The sequence below is a fragment of the Muscardinus avellanarius genome, assembly GCF_963383645.1.
Source record: "Muscardinus avellanarius genome assembly, chromosome: 14".
Lineage (NCBI taxonomy): Eukaryota > Metazoa > Chordata > Mammalia > Rodentia > Gliridae > Muscardinus > Muscardinus avellanarius.
This window is the reverse complement of record NC_137800.1, coordinates 87,037,722-87,050,591: the sequence shown is the minus strand read 5'-3', so window position 1 is coordinate 87,050,591 and position 12,870 is coordinate 87,037,722. Positions and strand designations below refer to the sequence as shown.

General features: G+C 40.5%; 2 protein-coding genes across 2 annotated transcripts; both read right to left on the bottom strand.

Moving 5' to 3' along the window:
* Nucleotides 1-892: 892 nt before the first annotated feature.
* Nucleotides 893-1,831, bottom strand: LOC308272922 (olfactory receptor 2B11-like; the record flags this gene model as incomplete). Its single annotated transcript, XM_080709963.1, has 1 exon — nt 893-1,831. One exon carries the CDS (start codon nt 1,829-1,831, stop codon nt 893-895), a length of 939 nt encoding a protein of 312 aa, XP_080566089.1.
* Nucleotides 1,832-11,604: 9,773 nt separating this feature from the next.
* Nucleotides 11,605-12,543, bottom strand: LOC308272924 (olfactory receptor 2B11-like; the record flags this gene model as incomplete). The annotated part of the gene is made up of 1 exon (XM_080709965.1): nt 11,605-12,543. The coding sequence occupies one exon, from the start codon at nt 12,541-12,543 to the stop codon at nt 11,605-11,607; it is 939 nt and encodes a 312-aa protein (XP_080566091.1).
* Nucleotides 12,544-12,870: the final 327 nt, after the last annotated feature.

The following is a 12,870-nucleotide window of genomic DNA, read 5'->3' as shown; positions in this document are numbered from 1 at the left end:
ACTTAGAAGACTCACTGTTTTGATATCTGAAAGGAATTTTAAGAAACTCGTCCCTTTAGTCTATGCATTTGAATATTTAAAGATAAATTCTTTAATCATACATACAGAAACACTGCATACTTATTCATTAAGCAGAAATTACAATACATTTTCCAAATAGTACTATTTCCTACATAAATTAAAGTTGACCCACGTGTGAGACTCATGATTCTTGAAAACGTGTGGTGTTTCACACATAATGCATAACGTAGCCCTGCCGAGCACACAGACCTCTGCCAGATATGCAGGGAATATTGAGACGATTCTTAGGTGAACTGACAAGAAACACACTGCCGAATGAACACCATGCTATTGTGATGATGGGAAGCTTGAGCTAGTCAATCCATATTATAATGTATATTGCTGACTCATCAGCTACTGAACACAGTTACTATTTCTGCATGTATAAAGCTGAATACAATTATCTTTTTTTTGTGGTACTGGGAATGGAACCCAGGGGCATTGTACCTCTGAGCTACACATTGAGACCTAATGTTTTTATTCTTTATTTTGAAAACGGGTCTCACTGAGTTGTGAAGGGCCTCGCTAAGCAGCTGAGGCTGTCTGCGAACCGTGATCCTCTGGTCTCAGCCTCCCGGATGCTGGGATTGCAAGTGTGCACCACTATGCTCGGCCTTTGAATAGAATTATCTTAATGTATTACCACAAAAGAGGCCTATAGTGGTATTAGTTGACTATCCTAATTCCTTAACATGATTGTAAAGAATATAAAATATTTTATGTTCAAGAAGTACATGTAACCTGAGATTAGTTTTTGAGACAAAAATCAGTTATTGAAGAACTCTGTATAAACCTATTTTGTGACATAATTTTATTCAGTGCCTCCCAATAATTACTTAAAACAGAAAATGCTTCTTATCAGGTTGCCCAACGCCCCCTTCACATCCTTGTTCCTCAGGGTGTAGATGAAGGGGTTGAGGGTAGGAGTCACCACTCCATAGAAGAGAGCCATGAACTTGGGCTGGTCCCTTGATATGGACGAGGGGGGTTGAAGGTACATGCTGATGGCTGGGCAATAAAATAATAAAACTATAACGATGTGAGAGGAACATGTCCCAAAGGCCTTTTTCCTTCCTTCAGAAGATTTGATCTGAAATATCGCACGTCCAATACTAGCATAGGAGGCAAGAATTAGGCACAGAGGAACAGCTATTATGAAAGTGCATGCCACAGAGAGTGCCAGCTCATTGGCCGCCTTCTCACCACAGGCGATCTTTATCAGCACCGGAATCTCACACAGCAAGTGGTCCAGCTTACTGATGCCACACAGGGGCAACTGTAATGTAAAAGTGACTTCCGAGAGAGCATAAGTAATTCCACACAGCCACACAGTGGATACTAGCAAGATACAGAGGTGCTGACTCATGATGAGGGTGTAGTGCAGAGGTCTGCAGATGGCCACATAGCGGTCAAAAGACATCACAGCCAAGAGGAGACACTCTGTGGCCCCCATTGTGCTAAATAGATAAAGCTGAACCGCACAGCCCACGTAGCTGATGGTCTTCTTGGAGCTTCCCAGGTTGAACAGCATCTGAGGCACAATGCTTGTGGTGTAACATATGTCCAGAAAGGAGAGGTTGGTGAGGAAGAAATACATGGGGCTGTGGAGGCGGGGGTCTAACTTGGACACCAGGATGATGGCGATGTTTCCCATCATGGCCGTGGGGTATGTTATCAGAAGAATAATGAACAGAGGAAGCTCCAGCCAAGGAAGGTCAGCAAAGCCCAGCAGAATGAACTCTTCAGGGTGGCTTCCATTAAAGAGTGCCATCCCCTTTGATTTCTTTTACCTAATGTAGGGAGGTGACAAAAATGCAGTAAGAGTTATGAAGAATAAGAATGCATTATGATGCTTGGTTATCCTCTGATAGAAGAAAGGGCGTGGTAACATCTTTTGGAAGGTAAATATATAAATGGTCTTGCACCTGATGACCCAATTTCCCTTTATGATATTGTAAGTTAATGTCAGCTACCTTCAACAAGCGAGACAGTGATTCAGCAACTGAAATTCCTCCTGTGTACAAAAGGGCTATATTCTTGAATTCTAACAAGGACTAAATGACAAGTGGAAGTTAAGGTTCTTTAGTACTTTTAATATTATTTCCCCTATTTTAAATTGGGGGGGTTTGCACTCTAGTGACATAGGTTTTCCCATGCTTAAGAACTTTTTTTTTTTGTATAATGTTTGCATACTGCTTAGTTCAAACTTTGGGTATTTGATTTTTCTGTTAAATTTTAGTTATTTTACACATTTTTTATTGGTTTCCCTTTATTGAATGGGCTCATCTCTCTGTTTTCATGAGTTTGGACAGTTATCAATGACCCACTGATTATATACAGTTGTAAATACATTTTTGAACTCCGGGTAACTTCAGATTCATGTTATTTCCTAGTTTAAGGACATAAACAGTCCTGTATTTTTCACCCAAAAGTCACATTCAAAATAATGAGATCAAGTAGCTAAGCAGAGCAGCATTTTTGGAAAGATAAATTGGTACAGAAGGCTCTTTTTGTTTATATTATTTCTGTTGGTTGGGCAGCATCTTTCCCTCAGTCCACAGTCTTCTTTGAAGTGGGTGATATTCAGACAGAAGGTTAAGTAACAATATTCTGAGTTACTCCTCAAGTCAACCAGGGGTTAAACACAATAGCGACATTATTATGGTCACAAGTCACAATTTTGATGCTATGCTTCTCATTAAAGCTCCAACACCATCCTGTGGCACGTCACGCAGAGCTAAGGAGCTAAGGTGTGAGTGCTGCTCCTTGGTTGTGTGATTCTACACCAGAGTACACTAAAACAATAATATAACAATAATAAAATGATGGCCATCCAACTATTCCTTAATAATCCCCGTTTGCCAAACAGTCCATTAAGCTTTGTATACCAATTGGATCAATCAGTACCCAACTCAAACCCTAAGGTAAAAGAAAATGTTGATGTGTAGGCTTGTACATAGTTACTCATTCCTAGAGTCTGCTAGTAACTGGGACAGAAGTAAAGACCACAGTGACACATGCCTTAAATAATGTGGTGTCATATCAAATTGCAAGAACCCCAAGAAGGCATCTATATTCTAGAGATATTTCCTTAGTGATTATGATCTCTATATCTATGTTATTCAAGATGTTATGTTAACAACTCAAGTTTAAAGCTGTATTTCATGTTTTTTTATGGTGAAAATTCTGTGTGTAGAAGGGATATGAAATGATCATGGAATGAATTAATCGGATTAAAAAATTTCAGTCTACTCACATTATTATATAATTGAAGTTTAAGACATATTTTCAATTCATTTAAAATGTTATATTCAGCCAGGCGTGATGGTGGACGCTTGTAATCCTAGCATTCGGGAGGCTGAGACCAGAAGATCAGGTTCACAGACAGCCTCAGCTACTTAGTGAGGCCCTCTGCAACTCAGTGAGACCCTGTTCCAAAGTAAAGAATAAAAAGTAGGGCTGGGGATGTAGCTCGGAGGTATAATGCCCCTGGGTTCCATCCCAGACCTTCAAAAAAAAAAAAAAGTTATATTCACTTTTTTTTTTTTTGTGGTACTGGGAATGGAACCCAGGGGCTTTCTACCTCCAGGCTACACTCCCAGACCTATTTTATATTTCATTTAGAAACAGGGTCCCACTAAGTTGCTGGGAGCCTCACTAAGTAGCCGAGGCTGGCTTTGAACCTGTGGGATCCTCCTGTCCCAGCCTCCCAAGCGCCGGGATTACAAGTGCGTGCCACCACGCCTGGCTTAGTCTGAGTGATTTTGATTAAGTTATCTGTTGGAGCCCAGTGGAGGAGCTAAATTCAAAACTGGACTTCTCTAGAGACACCACATCAAGTCTTCCTAGTCCATGAGATTTACTTTGAAATTTATGCAAGTTCTATAATTTTATTCTTAGCTCTCTCATCTTTTCCGTGTCATTCTCAAAATATTTCTTTACTTTTGACTCTTGCATTCTGTGGTTTTTGAATCTTTTATCTTCAGTGAGTTTTCTTCACTGTTTTACTATATAGGAGCCTATTTATCCACAAATCTTTTTTTTTTTGAAGATTTAAAGAAGGTTATTAAAAAGATAGAAATACAGAAAATAGAAATACAGAAAATAGTTACAGCCCCATGCCAAAATGGCATGGGGGGGGGGCGGGAGGGTGGCCCGGGCTAACTCACCACTCCTTATCCACAAATGTTAAAGTTATTTTGATAAGAACTCCATTCCTTTGACATCTCCTCAGTATCTCCATTTACATTTCACTGCAGCATGTCTTATTCATAATTTATTTTCACCACACACAGGACATAAATTTATCACACTTCTTAGCTTCACGTGGTAAAAGATTATGAGAAGAAATAAGAATTACTTTATCAGATATCAAAACATCTGGGAGAAACATGTGCATAAGTGAACCTAGGAAAATTTGACCATATATTACAAATGATTTAGTAATATATTTATGTGATTAAATGAAGGTCTCATACGTTGCTCAGGTACTTATCAATTATAGTATTTACTGAAATTTAAACATCTTTATTGTTTTAAGGGAAATATTGAAAAAGAGACTAGTTATAAACAAATCTAGTTGTTTCTAGAGCCACTGAACCAGTTTTCTCCAAAACTAGTCTTCTGAAATGAAGCGCTCTTTCTCTTTTGTATGACATAAGGCACGGCGATCCATATATCCCATCCTTACCTGAATAATGCATGATACATAAAAACAAGTGTCTTTTACTCACCTTATTTTTAATAAGCACTATTCAACAAAAGGAATGATGAAGGAATTAATAAGAATTTTTATATTTCCAAAGAAGAATGAAGAAACTATAGTACATAAATGAGTACAGTATTTAAGAACTAACTTCAAATTTTTTAGTTTTTCGTTGATGAATAGTGTTGAAAAAGAAAAAAAAAAAGCCTGGGTTAGGAAGACAAGAGTAGAAAACACACAGAATGATTTGTGGGCATGCTGTTTATATGCGCCTCTTGGAACCTCTTGGGCATGGTTTCCAAACAGACCATTCATTTACCCTTATCCCAATTGAATTAGCAGAGAACGTTCCTTGGGGGAAGAGCTCTTTATGGAACGCTTCTTACTTACAATCAGTTATTCACTGGATTAGGTTGGAACCAAATCTCTCTTCCATTGTTACACCTGTTTTAAAATAAACTCATTCCATTTCCTGAGACGTGAAATATTTATTTTGATTTATGTAGTTAGGCATGTAGGTGTGTGTGCGTTTTGTTAATGGTGAAGAGTAATTGTGCCTCTTTATGGGAAACACTGTGATGGGTGGTACATTTATATATTTTATGATGGGGAGGTGAGGATAATTAGCTCGTCCATCATCTCAGACATTGGTCAATTTGTTTATAATGAGTGTATTTAAAATATTCTAGCTGTTTTGATTTACATTATACATTTTATTCACTATTATCATCTTTTGTGTAATATTTTTTCTACATGGCTACGTCATGTAACCATTAAGTTACTTATATATTGTAGCTACTAATCCCTTGTTGGGCGATAGTGTGCAGATACCCCTCCTAGTCTGTAGGTTGTCTGTTGTCTCTGCTAGTTACTTTCCCACGTAGAAGCTTAGTACATTGAAATAATTCTATATGGTTTTTTTCATATATTGCCTGTGCTTTTTACATTCTTGTCCAAAATCTTTGCTCAGATCATCAGGTATTTCTCCTCTTTTACACTTCTAGGGTTTTGGGATTTACATTTAAGTCTTTGATCCACTTTTGAGTTTTATATTCTTTGTGTATGATGATGCCCCCTCTTCCCTCTCCCTATGTTAGTGAGAGTAGTCGGCATGCCTTCATATATGAACAAAACATTATCTGAATTATTTTCTTTCTCATTCCTCTTTTCCCCTCTCTTCTGCTTATCTCTGTCATTTAAGTTCTTTTTGTTTTTTCTCTCTACCTTCTACATCTGAGAGAAAATATAATCCCCTTGACTTTCTCATCTCACTTAACATAATATTCTCTAGTTTCATCCATTTTCCTATGAATAGCATAATTTTGTTCTTTCTTATGGCTGAATAAAATTTCATTGTGGGTCTATACCACATTTTCTTTATTTACTCATTTTTTTTTTTTTTGGTGGTACTGAGGGTGGAACCCAGGGGCCTTTTACCTCCGGGCTACACTCCCAGACCTATTTTCTATTTTATTTGGAAACAGGGTCTCACTAAGTTGCTGAGAGCCTCACTAAGTAGCTGAGGCTGGCTTCGAACCTGCGCGATCCTCCTGTCTCCGCCTCCCAAGCGCGGGGATTACAAGCGTGCACCATCACACCCGGCTATTCACTCAATTTTTTGAAGCCAGGTTATGTGATACTGCCAGGTTTAGTCTTTCTTGCTCAAGATTTCTTGGTTACTTGGCATCTTTTTGTGGTTTCCTAAAAATTTTATAATTGTCTATCTCATTCAAATATAAATTTAAAATAAAATTATTTTGAATAATATGGGTCTGGAATGTTCCCCCTCCCCAATGACTCATGTGTTGAAATCCTGTGTGAAAGACAAAAATATTCAGAGATGAAATAAGTGAGTCAGGGCTCCAGTCTCATCAGTGGATAAATCCAAGGAGGATTTATAAATTGAATGGACTTACTGGGTGGTAGCTTAGACAGGCGGGGCTTGGCTGGAGGAGGTTGCTGGGGTGTTGTCTTGGGGATTGCATCTGTTCTTGGTTACTTCCTGTCTCTCTCTCTTCTTCCAGCAACACTTGAGTTGAACTCACCTTTCCCCTGTCATACCATGCCACCATCATGTGACCATCATGTGTGTCTTGGGACCAGATATGGACTGTACTTTTTTTTTTTTGTGGTACTGGGGATGGAACCCAGGGGCATTCGACCTCCGTGCTACACCCCCAGCCCTAGTTTTTATTCTTTATTTATTTATTTATTTTTTTTGGTGGTACTGGGGTTCCTGGAAGCCCTTATACCTCTGGGCTACACTCCCAGACCTATTTTTACATTTTTATTTGGAAACAGGGTCTCCTAAGCCAGCATGCGCGGCTGGCTTCGAACCTGCGCGATCCTCCTGTCTCCGCCTCCCAAGTGCGGAGATTACAAGCGTGCGCCACCACGCCCGGCTATTCTTTATTTTTAAACCGGGTCTCACTGAGTTGCCGAGGGCCTCACTAAGTAGCTGAGGCTGGCCGTGAAACACCATCCTCTGGTGTCCGCCTCTCAAATGCTGGGATGACAAGCGTGCGCCCCATGCCTGGCCTGGACTGTACTTGAACCAGGAGCCAAACTTTTCCACTTGTATATTTTTTTGTATCAGGTATTTTGGCCACAGCTACTGAAAAGCAGCCTAAGATATATAGCTGCCCTCTGTATCTTCAGGACAATTGATTCCAGGACCCCTAACACAGGAAAGTATCTGTGCAAAATGACATCATATACTTTCTCAGTCCATTCTCCTTCTTGTAGTTTATTTCTAGTTTTATTTCATTTTGGTATTGGAAAAATAGATGACAGGACTTCGGATTTTTTTGGGTGGTACTGGGGTTCCTGGAAACCCTTCTACCTCTGGGCTACACCCCCAGACTTTATTTATTTATTTATTTATTTATTTATTTATTTATTTATTTATTTTGGTGGTACTGGGGTTCCTGGAAGCCCTTCTGCCTCCAGGCTACACTCCCAGATCTATTTTATATTTTTATTTGGAAACAGGGTCTCTTAAGCCAGTGCGGCTGGCTTGGAACCTGCGTGATCCTCCTGTCTCCACCTTCCAAGCGCAGGGATTATAAGCGTGCGCCACCGCGCCCGGCGATTCCCAGACCTATTTTGAATATTTTATTTGGAAACAGAGACTCTTAAGCCAGCGAGGCTGGCTATGAACCTGCGCGATCCTCCTGTCTCTGCCTCCCAAGTGTGGGGATTACAAGAGTGCGCCACCACGCCCGGCTGGACTTCAGATTTTTAAAGTTTATTTTCCATCGCACACATTCTGTTTTTCTTAAGCTTAGTAGCTACTTGTGTTTAGGATTTTGGAAAAAGAGTTTCTGTCCCCCATCAAGCCATTGTAAGCAAGCAGTTGCCCAAATGTTAGGTAGCTAGCTAGACATTACAGATGGGGTCAGCTGGGATGAGCTAGAAGTTTACCTGCAAAGCCCTGCTCACCTTGACGCTAGACCCTATGGAAGGGGGTTGGAGAAACAACACAGGTGTGACCTGCAAAGCTTAGTCAATCACCTCCAAGTATAATCTGTATAAAGAAGATACCAGAGGGAGTTAAAAACCTGCTGTGAATAAGACTGCACACCGGTTTGCTTTCCCAGGCCAGGGAGCAGCGAGGTCCACACGCGTCTCTGAGCATCACCCCACTGCCCGGCTGCCTCTCCATTCCCAACCGCGGTGCTTTCCAGACCTTCCCCTCTTCGCGGCCTTCACGTCTCCAAGCAAACCTTTGTATTCCCCATGATATGTTCTCTGAATGCCTTCCACGCACATACGCAGTTGTGTGGAGATAGTCCGCCCTGGTTCTTTTTCTTATTGTTGAGTTCCTTATTTATTTTGTATATTCTATATTATAATTCATTCCAAGGAAGGCCTTCAGACGTAGAAAATTGGAAGAGGCATTTTTGGAATGCAGAAATAAATACACAGAAGAGCAAGTGCCAAAATCACAGAGGATGTAATTATTATAATACATCTTATAATTAGTATAGGGAGTGATAGTGGTTTTAAAAATGTTATATATTGCCGGGCGTGGTGGCGCACGCTTGTAATCCCCGCGCTTGGGAGGCAGAGACAGGAGGATAGCGCAGGTTCGAAGCCAGCCGCGCGCGCTGGCTTAGGAGACCCTGTTTCCAAATAAAAATGTAAAAATAGGTCTGGGAGTGTAGCCCGGAGGTAGAAGGGCTTCCAGGAACCCCAGTACCACCAAAAAAAAAAAAAAAAAAAAAAAAAGTTATATAATGTAGTGATTGACGAAGAAACAGAAAATAGAGTTAGAGGCTCCTTAGTGTAATGAACTTAATTTCTGTCTGTATAAAAAATAGGTAGCATCAGTTGTTATTTAAATCTGTTTTATAACCTTCCACATAAAATGACTAAAGTTCAGTGTATATAAAGATACTGAGGCTGGGTGTGGTGGCGCACCCTTGTAATCCCTGCGCTTGGGAGGCTGAGACAGGAGGATCGCCCAGGTTCGAAACCAGCCTCAGCTACTTAGTGAGGCTTTCAGCAACTTAGTGAAACCCTGTTTCCAAATAAAATATAAAATAGGTCTGGGAGTATAGCCCGGAGGTAGAAAGCCTCTGGGTTCCATCCCCAGTACCACCAAAAAAAAAAAAAAAAGAAAAAAAAAAAGAAAAAAAAGATACTAAGACCTCAAGATCAGTACTAAAAGCCATCATATCTGAAAGAGTTAAAATATTTTGTATGATGGCAGTCTTAATAACAGTAAAGGACATCAGACAGACTTCACTTTTCTGTGGAATAAGTTTTTAAATGATTATTTGAGTTCTTGCTAAATGTTGAGGGTAAATGTGTATTTATGTGTAGTACATACATACTTTACTCAGGTTAAAATTAAAGCATTTATCTGAAACACACTCTTACTTTGAGCACAATGTTGACATAAAGTGAAATGTTTGGCTTCAAACCTGCGCTTCCCAAGTGCGGGGATTACAAGCGTGCGCCACCGCCCGGCTGCTTTTCATATCTGATTAAGACATTAGTTACCTACATACCTACTGTCCTTTCTTCAAGAAAAGTCTGATCCAGATTTTTCAGTTTCGCCGTATATAGTGCGTCTCCATGCTATCTTTTTCACTAGTGGTTTCTAAAGCATTGGAGTTTGAAAGACATTAGATTTATATTAATCATGAAGGCATGTATTAAATCAGGATCCCAATTCATATTAAGTGTAATCCTCTTTTAGAACAGGATGTATTTCTTGCCTATGCCATGTTTTTATGAAGATACATCTATTCTGAAGAAAATAATTGCCAGATCATCTTCATCTTGACCTTAAAGCCTTTCCCCAAAACATGTCTGCATTCTTTTATGTCTTTACAGCTAGCAAAAGGCACTGCCAATTTGCTTGTGCTTTGTTTCAGGTATAGATTACACTTTCAGTTTAATCAGTTTAATTTATAATATGTGCTTTTCCTTTGACAGAGCTTCCTGAGGGTTAACTAAGTGCTGGAATACATTGAACACACACACACACACACACACACACACACACACACACACACACACACTTGGGATTGTGACACATTCTACTACAAATGATATATTTCTATAGGTTTCCTCTACCATTATTCCAAATGTTTCTTTTTTGTGTGGTACTAGGGGTAGAACCCAGGGGCTTTCTACCTCTCGGCTACACTCACAGACCTATTTTATATTTTATTTGGAAACAGGGTCTCACTAAATTGCTGAGAGCCTCACTAAGTAGCCTTCTAAGTGCGGGGATGACAAGTGTGCGCCACCACACCCAGTGTCCAATGCAGTTTTAAAGAAGTGATAGCATCTAGCCGGGCGTGGTGGCGCACGCTTGTAATCCCCGCGCTTGGGAGGCGGAGACAGGAGGATCGCGCAAGTTCGAAGCCAGCCGTGCGCGCTGGCTTAGGAGACTCTGTTTCCAAATAAAAATGTAAAAATAGGTCTGGGAGTGTAGCCCGGAGGTAGAAGGGCTTCCAGGAACCCCAGTACCACACACACACAAAAAAAGTGATAGCATCTACATAAATTGAGGTTTCTAAACTAGATGTGTCAAAGTCTACAACTCATATAACTTTTTTACAGAAAAAACGGAGAGGAAGCCTACTGATGCCTTTTTTATGGTGGTGGGATTGAACCCAGGGGCATTCTGCCCCCAAGCCTCCCCCCCTCCCCCAGACCTATATAATTTTTATTTGGAAATGGAGTCTCGCTAAGTTGCTGAGAGCCTCACTAAGTTCTTGAAACTGGCTTTGAACCTGTGATCCTCCTGTCTCAGCCCCTCAAGTGTTGGGATTACAGGCACGCACCGCCATGCCTGGCCCTATTGATACTGTTTTATGTGGTATAAACTAACAATGACAATCACGAACTAATGAATTTATGCGTTCTTAGCAAAGCTACTAGTTTGATGTACATTAACCAGAAAAACTATTTTTCTGTATTTTCACAAGTGGAGTATCAATACTATTGCATATCAGCTGATATCATACAAACATAATGTTATTATAAAGATATTAGACACAGCACATTTTTAAAATTTTTTGCGGTATTGGAGATGGAACCCAGGGGTATTCTACCTCTGAGCGACACCTCTAGCCCTATTTTTTAATTCTCTATTTTGAAACAGGGTCTCACTGAGTTGCAAAGGGCCTCGCTAATCCTCCTGTGTCGGCCTCATAAATACTGGGATTACAAACGTGAGCCACCACGCCTGACTCGCAGCACATTTTTGACAAAAAGAATATGTAGCATAAAATTAGGTTATGAGATAAGAATGAGTTACTAGAGAAACCCATATAAACTTGTTCTAATGTTAAATAATTTTAGTTAATGTTGACCGACTTTTACTTGGAACTGAAAATGCTCCTCACCAGTTTACTTAATGCCTCCTTCACATCCTTGTTCCTCAGGGTGTAGATGAAGGGGTTGAGGGTAGGAGTCACCACTGCATAGAAGAGAGCCATGAACTTGGGCTGGTCCCTTGTGATGGAAGAGGGGGGCTGAAGGTACATGCTGATGGCTGGGCCATAAAAGAAGGAGACTACAACGAGATGAGAGGAACACGTCCCGAAGGCCTTTTTCCTTCCATCAGAAGACTTAATCTTAAGGATAGCACGTCCAATACTAACATAAGAAGCAAGAATTAAGCAGAGAGGAACAGCTAAAATAAAAATGCAGACCACAGAGAGGGCAAGCTCATTGGCCTCTTTTTCACCGCAAGCAGTCTTTATAAGAACTGGAATCTCACACAGCAAGTGATCCAGTGTATTGATGCCACACAGGGGCAACTGTAACGTAAGAGTGGCTTCTGAAAAAGCAAAGGCCACTCCAATCAGCCACATAACAGATGCCAGCAGGATGCAGAGGCGCTGGCTCATGATGAGGGTGTAGTGCAGAGGTCTGCAGATGGCCACATAGCGGTCAAAAGACATCAGAGCCAAGAGGAGACACTCTGTGCCTCCCATGATGTGGAAGACATAAAGCTGAACCGCACAGCCCACGTAGCTGATGGTCTTCTTGGAGCTTCCCAGGTTGAACAGCATCTGAGGCACAATGCTTGTGGTGTAGCACATGTCCAGAAAGGAGAGGTTGGTGAGGAAGAAATACATGGGGCTGTGGAGGCGGGGGTCTAACTTGGACACCAGGATGATGGCGATGTTTCCCATCATGGCCGTGGGGTATATTATCAGAAGAATAATAAACAGAGGAAGCTCCAGCCAAGGAAGGTCAGCAAAGCCTAGCAGAATGAACTCTTCAGGGTGACTTTCATTAATGAGGACCATTTTCTTCAATTTGTTTGACCTATAATAGAGAAGCAGCGAAAAGTGAAAAGAACGATAAGGAATGACAAAGCATAATTATACATTGACCACTGAATCATAGAAGATGGGCTACAATAACCCTCAGGGGAAATAATCCAAAGCTCTGATACCAGGCGACTAAATTTTCATTCATGACACTATGATTAAAAACAGATGACTGGATCAGAGCACTGTGGTGTATACACAATGGAATTTTACTTGGCTACAAAGAAGAACAAAATTATGTTATTTGCAGGAAAATGTATGGAACTTGAGGATATTAGCTTAAGATTGGTAAGTCTCAGAAAG